The sequence below is a fragment of the Anopheles maculipalpis genome, chromosome 3RL (assembly GCF_943734695.1).
Source record: "Anopheles maculipalpis chromosome 3RL, idAnoMacuDA_375_x, whole genome shotgun sequence".
NCBI lineage: Eukaryota > Metazoa > Arthropoda > Insecta > Diptera > Culicidae > Anopheles > Anopheles maculipalpis.
In genome coordinates, this window is record NC_064872.1 from 60,075,337 (window position 1) to 60,096,107 (window position 20,771).

General features: G+C 43.8%; 2 protein-coding genes across 7 annotated transcripts in view; one reads left to right on the forward strand and one right to left on the reverse strand.

The window, feature by feature from the left end:
- LOC126561502 (2-oxoglutarate dehydrogenase complex component E1) overlaps positions 1 to 20,771 on the forward strand; it is a 189,470-nt gene that overhangs the window by 44,054 nt on the left and 124,645 nt on the right. The window lies entirely within an intron of this gene.
- LOC126561286 (uncharacterized) lies at positions 1,531 to 19,783 on the reverse strand. Its single transcript, XM_050217315.1, has 11 exons — positions 19,528 to 19,783; positions 19,327 to 19,454; positions 11,904 to 12,156; positions 11,392 to 11,829; positions 11,058 to 11,324; positions 9,503 to 9,625; positions 7,221 to 7,528; positions 5,184 to 6,851; positions 2,383 to 4,749; positions 1,850 to 2,109; positions 1,531 to 1,772 (listed from the first exon to the last, which is right to left on the reverse strand). The coding sequence occupies exons 1-11, from the start codon at positions 19,741 to 19,743 to the stop codon at positions 1,531 to 1,533; spliced, it is 6,270 nt and encodes a 2,089-aa protein (XP_050073272.1). The 5' UTR covers positions 19,744 to 19,783.

Sequence of the window (20,771 nt, forward strand, 5' to 3'; positions counted from 1 at the left end):
ACCAAATAGAAAAAATATAATATATTTTCTAGACTAGCATCCTTCCGCACAAAGAACCTCTCGAAATAGAAAGAAGATCTTCAAAACCAAAAAAAAAATCAACAAAAAGCATTAACATTCTCTAGTTCTTCTGATATAATTTTAAAGCGCAACCGCGCAACCTATAACACAGATCTCAGGATGGTACAAAAAGGGGGATACGGCACACGTTTTTTTTTTTTACTTTCTACTAAAACGCTAGAACACAGCTTAGCTTAACAGATTTCACATGTCGCTGCTCCTACCCTCGCCTTCGACAGTCTATCCTTTCTTACTGGTTAAAAGGTAAAACACAAAAGCAATCTTAATCATCGGTATTTAACGGTAAAACAAAGGAAATTAATAGTTTTCCTTTCCTTAATACACTGTTTTGCTTTTGTGGGCCAGATGGAGAGCACGTGTTGACGCGGCAAGGCCGTGCCACAGATACGCTGCTTCCCAGGCTAAGTTCATTAGTTTATTGCACTTTTGTGCGCTTATAGGTGTGAGGAAAAAAAAGAAAATAAATTAATCTGATCGACATATCCTTCCTTCCTATTATCAGACACCTGCCCCTGTCTGTAGACCCGTCGCTGTGCCGTTAAATTCTAAACAAAACCACTATTGATGATTAAACGTCTCTCATCACCATTTTATGGTAGCAGCCGGTTTTGACATATGGGTGGATTCGATTTCATTCTACGATTATGTTCTTTAAAATGCACTTTTTACTGCCATGAACAATATCGACTATCGGAGGACGGTGACGGGCGATGAGAAAAAAATTGATCGAAAAAAATAGCGACGTGTACGTTGAATCGCGCTCAAACGGAAACAATTAAAAAGTGTAGCAATAAAAGTGTGTCTGTGTGTTGTGTACGTATATATAAGCACAGGAATGACGAAATCAGAAGGTAATGCAATGTGTCTCATCACCTTCGTTTATAATCTCTCTTCGAATAATGCATCGGATTCGCCCATCACCGGTTCCAACTGCGGCTAAATTTACTAGCTTTTTCCCTGCCTAAAAGAAACAGCCTATTATTTGTTTGTTTTCACTGTGTCCCATTTCCATAGGATGATGTGCATTTGCAGCAGTAGCAGATAACTGGTACCCAAATTAATTCATGAACATATAAATTGTTCATCTGTTTCCCTTTTTTACTTAACATTTACCGACCATTTTGCGCGATGTCGTACTTAGATATCTCAGAACATATATGCTTGAGTATGTGTGCTTCTAGACACTAGGTTCGTCACTGCGTTCAACTACGCATACAGAACAAAAGGCGAGACCCATCTTATGCGCAACAATAGCAAGTAAGAAATAAGCTTACTCTCGTATCGTAATAAATATGCAACATCTTGGACATTTTTTTCCGACAACAATCAACGAAAAAGCTGACGTTTCTTCTTAATTTATCGGCTCACAAAAAATTGATCCAAGTACCTCCCCGGAGAAGACGGGCTGTTGTTATCAAAAGCACGAGTTCACATGAAATTGTGTTTCATTTAGGCGTTAACTGCGATCGGAGAACGGGTAGTATCGATGACACCACCGGGACCAGGAAGAGCACTCGGTTTGCCCATGAGATAGGTGTCGATCTGTCTAGCTGCTTGTCGGCCCTCGGAAATGGCCCACACTACGAGCGATTGGCCTCTGCGACAATCACCGGCAGCGAAAACTTTTGGATTGGCCGTTCCATACATTCCAATTGTTGTCTTAATGTTGCCTCGTCCATCCAAATCCAAGTCTGCAATGAATGCAAAAAAAAAAAAAACATTACTTTTCTGTTTCTCCCCGTCAGCTGGGTTGAGGTCTTTAACTTACTCATTTCGGTAGGTGCTTGCTTTTCCGGACCCAAGAAGCCCATGGCTAGCAGGATCATATCGGCCGGATAGTATTTCTCCGATCCGGGCACCTCCTTCATGCTCCACTGGCCGGTGGGTGTTTTCGTCCATTCGACCTGCACCGTGTTGACGCCCTTGATGTTTCCATTGCCATCGCTAACAAACTCCTTGGTTGTGGTGGAATATTGGCGTGGATCCTTGCCCCACTTTACACGTACCTCTTCGTGCCCGTAGTCGACACTGAAAAAAGGGAGGGAAAATCGATAGGATAATGAATAAAATTTAAATTCAAACGGTTTTCTAGAAAAAAGGCTAAAAGGCGGTCCCTAAACGTTCATTTGGTGATCGAGTGAACGTAAATTTGCTCGGTGAAATTATGATACTTTGATTTTGAAACCAAAAAAACTAGTGAAATCTAGCGATTCTAGTCCATTCTAGTCTAGTCCAGCACAACACTATGGATTAGTGTTCACACTGAAACTGTTTACTTCACACTGAACAAATAAAACCTACCGGAAAATGCGAGGCCACTGTGGCCACGGATTGTCCTGGGCACGCTTCTCCGACGGAATGGGTAGAATCTCAAACGTCGTAATCGATTTAGCTCCCTGGCGCAATGACGTAGCGATACAATCACATCCAGTATCGCCACCACCGATCACGATCACATCCTTGCCCTCGGCTGAAATCCATTCCGGACGGGCACCGTTCAGCTTCTTCTGGCTCGCTTCCAGGAACTCCATCGCGAAGTGAATACCCTTTAGGTCACGGTTCGGCAGGTTCAAGTCACGCGGCCATGTAGCACCGGTCGTAAACAGTACCGCATCATACTCCTTCTCCAGTTGCGAACCCATTACATCACGACCGATGTGCACGTTGCACCGGAACTCGATGCCTTCTGCAGCCATTAGATCAAGCCGGCGCTGTACCACGGCCTTGGACAGCTTCATCGTTGGAATGCCGTACTGCAGCAGACCACCGGGACGATCGTTACGCTCGAACACCGTTACCTGGTGGCCAGCCTTATTCAGCTGCTGTGCAGCTGCTAAGCCAGCCGGACCCGAACCAACGACTGCGACACGTTTGCCAGTTCGGACGTGCGGTACCTGTGGCGTTATCCAACCCTGCTCAAACGCATGGTCGATGATCGCACACTCGATGTTTTTGATCGTAACGGCCGGTTCGGAGATACCGAGCACACAGGCACCCTCACACGGTGCCGGACAGACGCGACCGGTAAACTCGGGGAAGTTGTTCGTCTGCAGCAGCTGGTTAATAGCCTCGCGCCAGTTTCCATTGAACACGAGATCGTTCCACTTGGGAATTATGTTTCCGAGCGGACAGCCGTGCGAGTTCGACTGACAGAATGGAACACCACACTCCATGCAGCGGGCCGCCTGCACCTTGAGGTTCGAGCGAACGTGCGGGAAGTTGAACACCTCCTTCCAGTCCTGCTGACGCTCGGCCGCGTTACGGTAGACGGACGTTTCCCGCTTGTACTTGATGAAGCCACGCGTTTTGTCCAACACCTGGTCGAGCTTTTTCTTTGCCAACTGTCCGTCCTGGATCGATTCCTCGATGTCCTTCACTTGCGGTTCCTTCGGATGACCGTTGGCTGTGATGGCTGCCTTTGCTACCGTTTTCTCCTTCAATGCACGCAATGCCTTCTGATATTCGTACGGGAAGACCTTTACAAACTGTTGACACGGTTCGGGCCACTTCGAAAGTAGTTCCTTTGCCACTTCCGAACCGGTTTCGTTAACAAACTCCTGTAGCAAATCCTTAACCGTTTGACGGTCTTCATCCAACTCCAGTCCGAGCAGTTCCACCATGCCCGGATTCACCTTCGAACGGAAGGTTCCGTCCGTGTCGAGTACATACGCAATTCCACCAGACATACCGGCGGCAAAGTTACGTCCAGTCAGACCCAGAATAACTACCATTCCACCCGTCATGTATTCGCAACCGTGATCACCGACACCCTCCACAACGGCCGTTACGCCGGAGTTGCGCACACAGAAACGTTCCGCTGCTATGCCACGGAAGAAAGCGCGCCCTGAGGTAGCACCGTACAGACACACATTACCGACGATCACGTTCAGGTGCGATTCGAACGTAGTGCCTTCCGGTGGACGAATTACGATCGTACCTCCGGAAAGGCTTTTACCGACGTAATCGTTAGCATCGCCCTGCAGGGTCATTTTGACGCCCTTTACCAGGAACGCACCGAAGCTCTGACCAGCCGATCCGGTCAGATTGATGTTGATCGAACGTCCCTCCGGTAGACCCGCATCGCCATAACGCCGAGCGATCTCATAGCTCAGGGTGCTCGAGAACGCACGTTCTTCGTTGTTGATTCGCATTTCGATCGTCTTGTGCGTTTCCGTGCCCTCGATTACACCCATCGTGTTTTTAATCAGCTCATTATCGGCACGTTTCTCCAGCACAAAGTCCTGACGCAACGAACCACCGACGATGTTCGTGCCGGGACGCAAGTCCAAAGCACTCTTCAGCAGCGTCTGTAGATCGAGCAGTGATGCTTTGTATGAAACCGTTTCGCGTACCTTCAGCAGGTCTGTACGACCGATCAGCTCCTGGAAACGGCGCAGACCGAGCCCAGCCATAATCTCGCGAATCTCTTCGGCAAGCATGAAGAAGTAATTGATCACGTGTTCCGGTTTGCCGGCGAATTTCGCTCGTAGTACGGGATCTTGGGTCGCAATACCAACCGGGCAAGTGTTCAGGTGACACTTGCGCATCATCGTACATCCCATCACGATCAAAGGTGCAGTACTGAAGCCAAACTCATCGGCACCGAGCAATGCTGCGACTACAACATCGAAGCCGGTACGCAGCTGTCCATCAGCTTGGACGACCACTCTGCAAAAGTAATAAGAAGATAATAGTGAATGTTGCTTGAATTAAAATAATTTCAGCGATTTATAGAACTTGAAGGAAATAGCGTTTGCATGTCTAAAACGAATATTTTTTTTATTGAATAGTCTTGGGTCATGCAGCTATTTTGACTGATCGGAGCGAACCGCCCACGCTCACCTCGGAGAGCGGTGAGCGCGAGGTAGCTCAACATTGAGCCAATTGCTGTCAATAGAGCGTGCTGAATGCACTGAATGAAAAGTGCACTGACCGAAGAGCGCTCTGAACAAAAAGCGAAGAACGAACTGAGCGCAATTTTAAGTGCATATAGCGCTGTTCGCAAACCGTTCAGTGCGTTTCTCGCTCAGTGAACTCTTCGCTCGCTGCGCTTTTCGCTCAGTGCACTCTTGGCGTATCCTTAATTGCTAGCTTTACCTTACCTTGACCGAAGATCGTTAAGCACAAGCACCTGATGCGTTTCGGCGATTCCCAGCTCCCATGGCAAACCAGCCGATTTAATGCCGGTCCAGCTACTAGCACCAGTACCACCGTCATGACCAGAGATCACGATATGTTCCGCCTTGCCCTTCGCCACACCGGACGCAACCACGCCAACTCCAACCTCCGAGACGAGCTTTACGCTAATGCGTGCCTTAGGATTAGCACACTTCAGATCGTAAATCAACTCAGCCAAATCTTCGATCGAGTAAATGTCGTGATGCGGTGGAGGTGAAATCAAGCCCACACCCGGCACCGAGTGGCGCGTGTCCGCAATGTCCTGCGATACCTTGTACCCAGGCAACTCTCCACCCTCACCCGGTTTGGCACCCTGTGCCATCTTGATCTGCAAATCATCAGCATTCGCAATATACGCCGCCGTAACGCCGAATCGACCCGAAGCGACCTGCTTGATGGCCGAACGACGATTGTGCTGCGGATCCTGGTTCATGTAACGATCCGCATTTTCACCACCTTCGCCCGTGTTGCTCTTGCCTCCGATGCGGTTCATTGAGATAGCAAGCGTTTGGTGCGCTTCGAGCGAAATACTGCCAAAGCTCATTGCACCGGTAGCGAAGCGTTTCACAATCTCGCTGGCGGGTTCTACCTCTGACAGTTCTACGCGTGGACGACCCTTAACAAACTCCAACTGACCGCGAAGTGTGCACAGCTGCACACTGCGCATGGTCGTATCGCGGAAGGTCCCGTATGCACCCTTGCTCTCGTTGACTGCTGCTTCCTGCAGGGCGGCGATCGCACCCGGCTCATTGATGTGACCTTCACCACCGGCACGCCAATGGAATTGACCGGGATTGCGCAGAATTTTCGCATCGGCATGGTTCGTGCCGTGCACCAGCTCGTGCCGCTCGAGGCCTTCACGAGCCAACACCTCCAGCGTTACACCGCCAATGCGTGACTGCGTTCCACGGAAGCACAAATCAATCACATCGGCACCCATGCCGACGGCTTCGAAAATCTGCGCACCCTTGTAGGATTGCAGCGTGGAGATACCCATTTTGGCCATCACCTTCAATATACCGGTTTCGACAGCCGTTGCATACGCTCGGTAAATGGCATCATCGGTCAATGATGGATCCAGTACGCACTCGTCACGCAGTGCTCCTGCCATCTCAAACACCAGATAGGGACAGATGGCGTCGGCACCGTAACCGAGCAGTACGCAGATGTGGTGTACTTCGCGCGCTTCGGCCGTTTCCACGATTAGGCCAACCTTCATGCGCTGGCGCGTCTCGATGAGATGATGATGGACCGCCCCAAGGGCAAGCAGGGACGAAATTGGGGCGCGTTCGGCACTCGCGTTCCGATCCGAAAGCACCAGCAGCTGGTAGCCATTCTGGGCGGCCGCATATGCATCGGTACAGACGCGTCGCAACCCGTTTATGTAACCCGGTGGACCCTCGTTCGCTGGGAATGTAATATCGAGAACCTTAGTTTTCCATCCGCGATGCTGGTTCCGTTTCAGAACTTCAGCATCTGGAATGCTTAGGATCGGATTATCCAACCAGATGCGATGTACCTGCGAGGGTGAGGCCACCAGTAGGTTTGCCTCCGGCCCGACCGGGCACTGTAGCGACATGATGATTTTTTCACTGAAAAGAAAAACAAAGGATAGCACATTAAACATTTATTGTATTTCAGACATACAGTAATATCGAATATAACGTCTTTGTGTAAGAATATTGATAGTGAGAGAGTTCTAAAAGCGCTTGTAAACTATAGCAAGTTTCACTCATCGGAAACTTTCATTTCAGAAAGATGACTGAAAATTTCTCATCCCGGGGTTTTATACATGACACACAAAAATTTCATTGGTTATTAAAAACTATCAAATGTTTATTTTTTAGATGATTCCGTTAATCAGCGCTTTAATTTATTTCCACTTTTCTAGTTTCCGAGAATTTCCTATCCTCGTCCAATATATTTGACAAGTATATCATCGAAAAGAAACTTAGACTTACCGGAATGGATCGATCGGTGGGTTGGTGACCTGCGCAAACAGCTGCTTGAAGTATTCGTACGGCAACGGTTGGAACGCCGACAGACAAGCGAGCGGCGCATCGTTACCCATGGAGCCCAATGCTTCCTTCTTGTTCTTGATCATCGGCAGCAACAGCATGTGAATCGTTTCCGTTGTGTAACCGTACAGCTGCAGGCGTGGATCGAGAATGCCCTTCTTTTCTGCAAGCTGATTGTTGTCACCATTCGCGATCGTTTGGATCGTTCCATTAGAGTTTCCAGCTGCTTCGCGAATTTCATCCATAGTAATCTGAAAAATGGCGATTTAAAACATCATTATACATCGAAATACATGGTTTACAAAGCTAAATAAAGAAAGAATGTAATACAACAAAAGCATCACACTAAACACGGCAGGAATTAGAAAACCTAGAAAAAGTGGTATTTAAAAACAAAGGTTTTAATAAATAATACACACACTTTTACACAAAAATCTAGCACTTATATTACAGACAAAAGGTACCTAAAATATAGCACATACGCAAATAAAATTGTTTTATCGACAAGGGACAAACAAATAAGGTAAAACATTCAACATATAATGACTAACAAATACATTTTCTTTCGATGGACCTATTCATCGTCTCGTTTACATTATCAAAACGTTGGAATCAGTATCGTATCCCATCGTGACGGTATCACTACAAAGGCAGGATTGAACTATCTTGTAATTATGTAAGTAAATTAAAGTCATGGGAGAATCAGAAATGGGATCACACAAGACGCTCCTGACGGGGTGATATATGGATGAAAATATCAATTTGAAAACAACACGGTAACGACTGGCAGATCCCTGTACTTTACTCGGTGTCCTCGTTTCCTGTAATCACCTTTTCTAAAACCATTATTCTGTATTGGTCTGAGCTTGACTTATGAGGAAAAATTGAGTATTAAGTACCAGTCGAAAATTGGTTTCTTTTCGACAAAATATGAAATTATTATGCATTTATTTTTGTACCATAGACTTGAATATCACGTGACGTCTGCCATAACCAATGCTAACCATAGAGAATTTAAAAACATGTTCGGAAAGGGGGTGCAATTTTTGGAGCATGCATCTTCAATGGGAGATTCAAGCTAAAATGAAAACTGGGAGTTTTTTTTAAACTGTCGCTATCCTAAGCTAGTATATGTGTAATTAAACATCGCAAAAAGAGCGGAGAAAAAGCTAGTTTTTTTAACATAACATTTCTATCTACCGTTAATTAAGAAGCGTTGCATGATTATTGATCTCGGATTATCCGAGGGTACGCTGCAACCATATCCAAAGTATACAAAAAAAAGCCCTTAACAAAAACAAGCATAAAGCATGAGAGTAAATTGCAAGTATAGCGCACACTCAACAGCTTAGGAGGGCTGATAACTGATTAAATTTTAAATCCACTTACCATCTGTAGTGTCATGATGATGTTGCAACAAGGTGACGATTGTTTAATTTTTGTAGTTGAGTTTGTTGTATTTGGGCATACAATATTTTTTGTTGTATAGGCATTCCGTGATAACATTACATGACGTAGGGTTGTGTTGTGATAAGTTAGCGTTATTGTAAACATTTCCCAAAACATATCCCGCGCAAAAAGGTTAATGATGTAACATGAATTAATGGTAGGATGATTTTTAAAATAAACAGACACACGCAAAACCATATCGAGGATTGTTTAAACATGAACAAACGGAACAAGGATACACGAATAATCGATACACAAATAAATCACCAATTATAGTTCGATGGATATAATAAGGTGGGCAAGTACAGATTTTTGAGAGGTGAAGAATTGTTGCATGTCGCAATAAGAGGGAAAGAAAGAGAAAAGAGAAAAGAAAATAAGTTGTAAAGATTAGTAAATGTGCCGAATTGTTTCCATGAAAATGATACGCCACTATTCAAAAGAATTAGATATATGGAGGTTTTCAACGAACAAGGAAAATCCAATATGCGGTAATGATAAATGATTGAATGTTAGTTGGTGCTATTTTTACGACCTAATGAACCAGAACTATACATGTATACCAGGAAGTAGAAAGATATCGGAAATATTTGCAGTTGGAATAAGAAACAGAAACTCAGGTGTACATTTTCGTTTTCTTGGAAATCATTCCTGTTAGCAGTCGGTAAACAGCAGCCATGTTCCTTCCACTCTTCGCTTATTCCTGTAGGCAAATCTGCGCTGGAAAAAACACACACACAAACCCAGAAACAAATTATTCCCATATTCTTCCTTACCTGTTCCTTCAGCCATTCGCTGTGCGGCCGAGACTTGGCAATTTCCGACTTCAGCTCGATGTCCTGTATCAGCGCCTTTTGCTCCGTGTCCACCAGCAGCATACGACCCGGCTTCAGGCGGCTCTGTATATTAGACGACAAACGCACATTCACAAGGATTCACAGAGATTCGACGACCGAAGAAGAAGTGTTGCAAATGTTTAAGTTATGAAATTATATTCAATTTACGTGCAATCCAGCAAATATGTCGTCCGCCGTTGCCATCGATGGTGAATGTGCAATGTGCACGTGGAATTGAGCGCAGTAGGTAGGAGATAGAGAGAGTCGTATGCAGATGCGATTTTACAAGGGAAAAGAATAGGGAAACATTGGTATGATTAGAAAAGTTGGCAACTGTTTTTTCGGGGAGGGAAGCACAACAGAGTTTGCCTATCGAAACACGTCACGGAAGAAGAATGTGTTTGCCTTTGTGCATGATGATGATATCTTGACATGTGTGATCTTTTTTTTTTCTTATTCGAATGAGTGAGGCTCGCTATAGCCCATGTATTAGGAATACGCGCGGAATCGCTCTGTATGATGGCTTTCTTCTTGCACTTGCAAACATGGCTGTTCCTACATAGCGCTTATTATGTGTTTGAGTGTGTGTATGCGATTGTATGATGCACACGCAACAGACGGAACACGGAGATGAAGCGGAAGGAAACGCGATCGTGACGATCTCGGACGAAACTTGGTTAACTTGAATAATAAGAAGAGAAAAAAACATACAAGACTAGAAATGAAAATGCCTTAAGAGCTACGGGTGAGAAGCATTACCGCTCACTTGTCCCAGGACATTCCCATCGAATAACGGGACGGGAAGACTTGGAATCCACCGGTACCACACCAAGGGAACAGAGACGAGCGCGCGAACCCAGCCACATACATACATCCACTCCGTTTTCCACACACACACACATACAGAGGTATTTACGCATTTTCGGCACAGTATTTTTTGCCCCAGATTCTTTGGATAATCTCTTGGGAAAATACTTCTTCTTCTTTGTTTATGTGGCGACTTTGAGCGTATTTAGCGTCCATTTTGGACATCGATGTCGTAGTGGTACATATGTGGCATAGTTATTTCATAACATGATTCTTTTCGAAGGCCAATTATCACTTCTCTTGGCGTTGCCAGACGAACTTGGACAATGTTTGCTCTTATGCTCAACGCTGGCACATGGCACGCCGATGGCGATTGACCAACAATCGGTGTGAAAATGAATCGATGACGTCAAAAAGCACTGTGTGCCGTGGGTGTTCAGTTGATACGTTCCTTTCGTTGACATACACTGTCCGTCCCTCTCACATCAATCGGGTTCTTCGGGGAGGGTTCCGTCGTCACCCGTTTAACGTCGTGGTATGATATACGATTGTCTGACGTGTGTGTGGAGATGGTGGTGGTGGTGATGATGGTAGTGGTGGAGGCATTTCGATTCGATTTGTATTTATGAGAGCATGTTTTAAACGAATCTACAAAAAGAAAAACCGCATAAGTACACAATGATTCTACCTTTAGCGTAACGTCTTTGGGATCTACGTCGTAAACGCCGACTTCCGATGCCATGATGAGCAGGTTGTCCCGGGTCACGTAGAAGCGAGACGGACGCAAACCGTTACGATCGAGAATGGCACCGATGTAGCGCCCATCAGTAAAGGAAATCAATGCCGGACCGTCCCACGGTTCCATCACGCATGCGGACCAGTGATAGAAGTCTCGCTTTTCCTGCGACATCGTACGATCGTTCTGCCACGCTTCTGGCACCATCGTCATGACGGCCTGTAACGGCAAAAATCATGCAGAAGATTAAGTACCTAACCCTTCTTTCAAGGCTACAATGACTTACTTCAGGCAGCGATCGATTTCCGACTTGGGTCAAAAATTCGAGCACACAGTCACACGAACCGGAATCGGATAGGTTTGGCTCGACCACCGGATACAGCTTCTTCAGCTCGTCACCATACTGCTCGCTCTTCATAACACCTTCGCGAGCCTTCATCAGGTTCACATTACCGCGAAGCGTATTGATTTCGCCATTGTGAGCCAACACACGCAATGGGTGAGCCCGCTCCCATGATGGGAAAGTGTTAGTGCTGAAGCGCGTGTGTACCAGCGCCAGATAGGTGAGAAAATCGGGATTCTTCAAATCAAGGTAGTATTCCCACAGCTGGTCCGAGGTAAACAGACCTTTGTAAACGATCGTTTTCGGTGCAAGTGAGCAGATGTAGAAACGACGGCCCGGACGCTGCAGCTCGTGCGTCGCACGCTTGCGCAAAATGAATACCTAAAGGGAGATAGGTTACAGAGGGACATTAGAAACATTTCGTTACTAAACGTTGGACTACTAATTTCACATACCTGTCGCTTGAACGTTTCCTCGTCAACGTCGGCGGTCACAAACACCTGGCGGGACAGAGGTTCACTTTTGCGTGCCACTGCGCCGACTGCCTCCTGGTTGGTGGGAACATCGCGCCAGTAGATCACCTGAATGCCGAGACTTTCAGCCAGCGAGTTAAACTCTTTTTCCGCCTCCTCGTGCGAATTCTTATCCAGATAAAAGATGCCTGTGGCGTAACGGCCAAAAGTGGGAAGTTCAATGCCATAAGAAGCCCTGTGAAATAAGGCGGAATGATTCGTGATCCGTTAATCCTGCACCTTATACTCCTGTCCCTATTATACTTTCAGTACTGTTAAAATATTGTCATATCATTTTTAATTGATATAAAATAGATTTATGAATGAACAATAAAATAAATCTTTTCACGTTTACAGTGGCGATAATCATATCATCAGAATCATAGCTGAAATCAGTAAATAACAATCTACTCTTCTGACGTCACAAACTCTTCTGCGATTAGATCGTCTCGAACGAATGCACTCTTCGTGAAGCATCTTGCATCATAGTTATCAACAGAAGGGATGAAGTTGTTGTGGATCTGCTTTATTTACAAAAGCGCCACATGTGAGGCAGAACGTAAGTATAACAATTGACGCAAATGACCACCCTCTTTCTCCCTTGGTTCAGGATGGCTTCAAATAATGGGCATCACACCTCACTCATTGAACATGTACGTGAAAAAGTAAGCAGCAGGAATTTAATCTCTGATGTGTCTCGCGTTCATATTTTACATTTTCGGTCAGCCAGAACACGTCAGCGGTAAATGTCTGTTAACGAGTTATATTTTGAAAATTTTCCATTACTTTATCTCGGCTTTTTGTGGGGCACGTACCATATCATGATACTGTCGGATAGCAGCTTGCTCATGCAATGCATCATATATGTCATTAACCTACGAATGCGAGGCGTTGTCACCTTTGAGATATTTATTATTCGCTGACGTAAGTTCAGATTTACATTTCTTACATTATAATACCAGTTGGAGGAGTTGTAGTATGATGAGAGGAATGATCCAGAAAACAGCTGCACCGAAGAAAAAGACTTGCGTTGCAGCTGTAGGAAACTTAAGTTTCGTTTCGAAAGTTTCAAAAAGAAAGATGTCGTGGAGCATCTCGTTATGTTCTTGTGAAGCTCCTGAACTTGAGAATTTACGAAGAAAAATTCAATTCAATCCTTAGACTTTCCCTCCTTCTCGTAAATATTTGTTTTTCAATTAAGACATCAATAAGTCGTCTGAGACTTGGAGATACCGTTCCCAATCGTGAATTACATATTTGATTGGTACATATATTTTAAGCAATACATGGACTAGCCATCGTATGTCAACAAAATGAAATGTTTTCTTGCATCATTCTCAATAAATTTTGCAACTGTCCAAAATAATCACAAGGAATCGTCAGAATTCCGTACTCGTTTTTTATGAATCAACTGACACGATCTTCGTCCAAATTTCGCTTGATACTGATAATCTTGCAGGCCGTCTCATTGCTCATGTGTTGAAATTTATCAAAATAATTAGCCTCAATAAAATGTTTCGTATGGAGGAGCTGAGCGGGTTCAAACCCCTTGAGTAGAACACCAGTTCTAGGCGGTTAAACGTTAGCGGCATTTCATTCAGTTCGCATTCCCTGCACGCTTTCTTATCATAATCGCTTCTTACGACACTGGTGCTGCAATGGTTGCCACTCTTTCGTTATACTCTCCCCCCTCAAGAAACTCACGACTTTTACACGTGAACTTTAAAGTCGCTATTAACGTTTGCCAGAATTCCGGATCCTGTGTATAGACAAGAATTTTGCTTTATTGGATTGTGGAGCATAAATCACTTTTTCATAATTCTTGCGCCCATCGTAATCATTAGCAAAGCTGATTGTACTTCACATGGGGATAATGGAAACAGCAACCCGAAAACCTCACTATCAGAGGAAGGTTACGGAACCGGAGTAAAGGTGAATAGAAATTGATTCATCCTTTCGTGATCGTTTCGTTATCGACTGAAGATCATTATCACCGATTATCTGTCGCTACTGTACAGTTTCCGAACGGCGAGTAGATCGCCTTCGCTATCGATAGTCTTGACGGCATTGAGCTGACCTTGCTCTCCATTTTGCATGCATTACACGTATGACTGAACGTGTGTCCTATGGTGTCGGTACCGAGTGCCTTTGATGGAGAAAACTATAATGAAAACCCAGGTTTGCATACTATCTGCCAAAAAAAAAAAAAAAAAAAAAAACTACTGTCCGCAAAACCTCTCTGCTCGTTGGATATCGAAGGATGCTAATGATAGGCCGAGGAAACGCGTTGTTTTAAGCAATTGGCACCTTCGTTAATGTAACCGTGTCTGGGATGGATTCTGGAGCTACTGCCAATTTACGATTGGTTGTGAAATTGCGTGCGTCACGTAATTATGCATACAGAGTCGAAGTTATGACTTAAGTAAACAACGAGTTTCTATTTTTAATAAACTCGTGACTCATTTTAGTGCCAAGTAGCTTATTGTTCGACGGACATTGCGCGCATAATTTTTTTCAAAATCAATAGTTACATAACGGAGGACCAGAGTAGATTGTGTACTAAGACTGCAATTGACAAAAATCGAAGATGAACGACCTCATCTTGTCATCGGCGTCCCACAGGCACAGGGTTTTGCGTTGCAATATAATGAAAGAGGAAAACAATACGTTGCTCCAAAAATTAAATGCTCGGACATGTCACAGACCATTTCACACCGCTAACGACGACATCCTTGACGATAGACGAAGCAGCTTTTTTATCTGTACAGATGTGCTAAAAAACCGTCCAATGAAACAGTTATAAGCATCTTGAGATACAAACAAAGTTGTTTTGAAAATCACGAGTCTTTGAGGGTGTCTTTGATTCCTCCTTTTTTCGTGTCACCGTCCTTTCCCACCGTCAAACGCAGCATGTCAAGTCCCATTTCTGACAGGATAATAAAACAATATTTTGGTCAACAAATTTTTGGGCAGTACCTTTTGCGATGCATACCTTGCCAATCGTGCATTACCTTAATGGCGTGCAACAACTACCACAAAAAAATCTAGTGAACTTCGTTTGCATTCTTGATGTACTTTCATTGCCATTAATTTACCACACTGGCGAGAGATCCCGGCACTTACGACGATAAGAGAAGCTAGCTCCGACCGGCAGCGGCAAAGCAATAGAGATTCGGTTTGAGCGACACCGGGTAATAACAATAAAAAAACCGCGACATCGGGAAGACGCAAATGCGCGATCACGCGCTACGTGCGTGATTCTGATTGCCGTCCTCTGCGCATTCCGCGGCGTTAACTGCTCGTGCATTCATAAAACCCCTGTGGGAGGGTCTCTCTTTCTCTCTATCTCTCTTCGTTATGAGGCGGTGATTTTGCCCGATGTGTTGCAGTAGAACAAACGAATACCACTCTATGTGGGGGACGCGTTTAGATTGTTGTGTTGTTTTTGTATTATTTGTATATACAATTCACACAATACTAAAAGCGTGATGTTCCAAAGCAGCTGGTACGATTGTGCTATATCTGAAACGTAGAAGCAGTATCAGTTCAGAGCATATTAAGCATATTAGGTATAACAGGAAGAGGTTGAGGTAAAATTATGCCTCAAAGGTTCATTCATTTTTCGACATTTATATCGTATTCAACCACAGAGATTGTAAATTTCAATATTTTTTTTTATCTGAAGAAAGCAGTTGAATTAATTTTGAAATTTACTCTTCGATACTTTTGAGCTCATTGTGACAGCTCCTTGCACGATAGATTTTTTTTAGGGTGTTGCCCGTTCTACGACGAGTACCTCTTGGTGTGTAAGAGATCCTTACATAAAAGTTGCATGTTTGTGAGGACTGACTATCCAACCACGGATATCAGCAAAATCTTGTAAGCCATTAGATGATCGGCGTGAGCCAACTATCTAATAGCCAACAAGAAGATCCTTTAAAGGTCTAGCCGTATGAAAAGTTTAGACTTATGGCAAACTCCCCACTGTTAAACCAAATGTTTTTTGAAATCTAAATGCTCATTAAAGGAGGTTGTACTCGTTAGAAGGAAAATTTTACCATTATTTAATTGAGCGTGGAATTAACTGTAACCATACAAGATTACAAGTCTCAAACCGCAACTAAAAGTCTTCAATTCAACCATAATCGTTCCAAACTGATTTCTTCAACCTTCATGCTGCTACCCGCTTGTGGTACGATGTTGTAAATAAACTCGTACAAGGCCTGTTAAAAAAATACACAACCACAACCCCAACCTTAAACTGTTATTTAGAACTTGTGGGCGATCATCGTGTGACGGGTAGTGGTAATTATTTGTTCAAAACACACCATGCAAAACGATGAAAATAACAGTCATAACATGGGAGATCCGCTCGGAAATTCGAAAAATAACTCTACTCGGCAAAATACTGCAGAGCAAAAGTGAAAAATAAAAACGTTTGAAAAACACCCACTACCGCGCGGCCGTACGGATCTTTCCGTCATCTACAAGACGATAGAACGGGTGGTTGCGCACACACACACACACACTTGTCGAGGAAAGATGGTAATTATAGTTTAAAAATATGTTGTCTTCAAACCGTGCGACGTCAGCTGAACGTGATCGTCTTGTGTCTGCAAAACGTGTGCGCTACAACAGCACCAAACACCCCCAGCTTTCTGTGTGTCTTTGGTGATTTAGTACCACCGATCAGAGAAGCATGTTGATCGTCTGCTGATTTGCGTATGTTACCGCTCATTTATTCGTCTAAACAACAAAAATACAAAACGCAAGGCGGCGCTGTTCTGTTGGCTCGAAAGCGTCTATTTCCGACTTTTTGCTGCCAATTGAAGCAACGATATGTGCGGCTGCTTCGAACCATGGTGTCTTGGCACGTGCTGGGTGAGAGCAAAGTGCAATTAAAAACATTTCGTTCTAATTAATGGCAAGATTTGGCCGAAACAAGTGGCTTCCCATGTTGGTAGTGAGCTTTAGCAGAATAATTGCCAGCTGAAAGGTTTTAATATAATGACTGGTAAGCAAAAGCAGCTAACATCCTACCATAGGTCTGAATAGTGTGTTGGAAAAACAGAAAGCTTAAGAGAGAGAACTCGATTACGCCTCACAAATTTTAATGCGAATGATGCAATATTGGCTTTCAGTAAGTTAATATTCGTTTCTACTATCGGACGATTCCTATTACGCTGTTTTCTTGCTTCTGATGCTCCAATAGGCAAACAAATGTCCAACAAACAACAACACAACAGATGCTAGTTTGAAGCGAGACAAATCTATCACGCTCTTATCAATCAATCATTCACACGTTTTTGTTTGACCACCTAAACGACGGTACCGACATCAGGCAACTTGTGCAAGACCCATCGTAATAGACACAAATCTGTCAAACTCATCGAATGTTCTTATCAATTGTCTAGTTGTCCCATGCGCCTGTCCAATTACGACTGTGACGAATGGAAATTTATCAGCTAAAAAAAAATCTATTGCTGCAATACAGTTTTTGGGTTCAAGTTGCGTTCATTTCAACAAGATCCTCTACTTTCAATTTCACATCATACCACTCGGGGAGCACGTTCTTTCCTGCCTAGTGAGAAAACAAATTAATCACGCGCACGTGCACCTTTCGTGATTTGTTTGTGAGCGATTTAAAAATAGTATTTTTTTGCAACAAAAAAAAATATTCATATTTGTTTTGTCATTACAAAAGCAAAATCCTTGAACCCGGGCGTGATTTAAGTTTAACGACGTTCATTTCCATCCCACATTGAGTAGGACACCAAAAACCTTTTGAATAGACCAACAACAATGCGGCAAAAACCAACAGACGGTCTCTTTACGACATCATCAAGTTAAATCGGCTTCACGGCAAAACGTATCAATACAACGAATACGAAAAAGATGAGAATTTACCATCTACTTTTTCAACCACTTGTTGTTTCGGTGCAAAAATTTCAAATTTAAAATAAAAAGGTTCATTCGTCTGTCATTATCGAAAGTTTAGATGCTCTTTTTTTAACCTTCAACCAGAAGCAAATTAAAAATAAGAGCTTTTGTCGCAAATATCCATCATTGCTAGACACTTCAAAACCCACGGAAAAAATACGAACATGCGTCAATTCATTTTGCTTCGAGAATTCGAAGTCACACAACTAACCCAGTGCCCAGAGCACCCAGACCCACCACCACCATCGTAGATCATAACTAGCAAACCTAAATTAATAGGAACCTTCGATACTGCCAAGGACCAATGATGCCCCCCGGTATCATATTAACATTTAATCGAATCAAATCCGATCGAATGACGCCTAAGGATATATGTATGAGAAATAGAGACAGAACCAGAGAGGATGCTCAAATGTTACAAAGCCGAGAAGAAAACAGAGTGTGACGGAAAACAGCACTGATTAAATGCGAATCATGGATAAAATTAATTGCATCTCTGGTGGCTGGTGGTTTTGCTGCTAAACACTCCGGCAATGTCATTAGAAGGCGAACGGCATCGAATTAGTTGAGTGGCAAACTGTAAGCACATACGAAACGGTGACTATTTTGTCACCTTAATAATGAATAAATCAAGACTTAATAAATTATTTAAATCTTTACGAAAAAAATTATATCTTTATAATACAATAATGATCAGACAATTGTCTCAAATTAAAAAAAAATTTAACTCAAAAGGCAGATTTATAAAATGCGACAGAAGGAAACTAAACCGGTTCGAAATTGCTCTTCCTTTAACGATTACCTTCTACGAGAAACCGTCAACCAGTTTGAGTATGGCAAGAATTTACTGATGACAGTGGACGAACAAACATACAGCTTTGGTGCAGTCAATTTAATTAAGGCATTAATTAATGATTTAATCGTCCTAGGACAATCGAGCTCTGTGCAAATACAGACAAGAGCAATCTGCAATCTTTTCAAACTATTCTATAGTAGAGATTGTAGCAAACTCGTTAAAAGGAGGACGAACAAAATTCTTTTTTCCAACATTATCACAAAAAAAAATCACAAACACACAAGGTAATAAAAATACCTCGTTATAGTGGTCCACTCATTCTAAAATCCCATTTAAACCGGTATGGATGGAACGTGACCAGGTTATTGCGCAAGAGGCAAATGAATTCCGCACCAGGCTAGCACAACCCTGAGACTGAGAGCGCGAATCATTCTGGAATTCCAAAGACTATGCACCGTAGCAAACGACGCAATAAATCCCCCCCCGGATGGATGTCGGGGTAAGAAGACACACTACGCGCAAAACTAACATCAACTGCTCCGTGTACCGGGTATCATCTCGTCAACTTAGGGGTAAAGCTTAATGAACTGAGTGTGGCGTGTGGCGCCATCAATTAACAAAAACACTTACAGCTCCTTGGCATACAACTGATGCGGAATCGAAGTACAAACACCTGCACCATCGCCGGTATCGTTATCACAGGCGCACGCACCTCGATGGTTCATGCGTATGGCAAGCGTTTGTGCATCGCGCAGGATCTGAAAAGAGAACGAGCATGCGAAGGTAAGATGTTTGTTTGTTTGGAAAGAGATGAAACCACACGGTACGTACCTTATGGTTCGGTTTGCCTTCGATCGACACGATGAAACCAACGCCACAGGCCTCGTGCTCGTTCTGTGGATCGTAAAGCCCTTGAGCGGCCGGAGTTTCCCATGCCATCTGCATCTTGCGCATCTCGTCGTTTTCGGTAGATCGTTGGGCCAGCTCCTCCGAAGCGGCGACATTGTTGATTACTTCATACGTACACTCATTGTTGGGTGGGGCCATTCTAAACGGCAAGCTTAGGGGTGAAATTTGTTTAAACCGGGCGGTGGAAGATTTCACTTAAAAGCTCTGATAGTCACACTAGAGATGCACAGCACAAACAAACGCACTACACTGATCGTGTGTTGCACTCCCTACTAATTTCACACTTTCACTGCAAAAATCGTTTTTTACGGTTTGATTTAACGAAGCTTACACTTGGTATGATATAAGATAGGTATAAGATTGTCAAATAACTGACAGAGAACGCACTTATAGACTGAGTTTAACAATCCGATGTACTAGGTACAAAATTTCACTTGATATCTGTGGTATCTGCCGAACTGCGAAGTCTATCGAAACACTTACTATATTCAAGATTCTTGAGACTACTATGAGGACTACAGCACTGCTGCAGTAGTAAACTCACGGAAGACTGAGGATGTTGATGCGATGATACAGGAGCACGAGATTAACGTGTTGTATGCTGCAATAAATAACGAAAAACAAGGAAAATTAGCTCATTATGAAATATCTGGACACCAATTAATTTGACGATTTGACCCTTAAAAAAAGTCGAACAGATCATGTCTCTCGGAAGTCACAAATTTCTTTAAATCACACAATTTCATATACTCTTCCACGCCGATTGGAGATTCGTATGCGCGCCCTTTCGTTAAGTGAATATTAATGGCTCATTAGCGGGATCATTAGCTCCGTTTGACCAATGGTTCAGAGCGCAAACTGGCACTGAACCAGCCCGAGAGAAGTTGGACCGATTAAACTGAATGCCAATTGCTAAGCTAAACGTACGAGAAAAGGTACTTTGCCCCAGATTCCGTCGTACTATCCTCGAACGATAGTACGTTCTGGAGCGGTGGGTAGGTGAGTGTGGGTAGCTTACGGGCAGGTTATCATCGACACCGCTCCGCACCGACAATTATTTCCTTCTTTCACGGGTCAGCTGTGCACCAGCGCCACAGTGGCATTGAGTGAAGCACGTGCCGATAAGGATTGAAATAGCACTCTTCTCGTGCACCGGCGCTGTTGGT

Excerpts from the sequence above, each read along its gene's own strand:
- LOC126561286 (XM_050217315.1), bottom strand. The coding sequence starts at position 19,743 with ATGGCCCCACCCAACAATGAGTGTACGTATGAAGTAATCAACAATGTC. Across the intron at positions 11,325-11,391 it reads GAAATCGATCGCTGCCTGAA|GCCGTCATGACGATGGTGCC; the intron begins GTAAGTCATTGT and ends TTGCCGTTACAG. Across the intron at positions 1,773-1,849 it reads GCAAGCACCTACCGAAATGA|ACTTGGATTTGGATGGACGA; the intron begins GTAAGTTAAAGA and ends CATTCATTGCAG.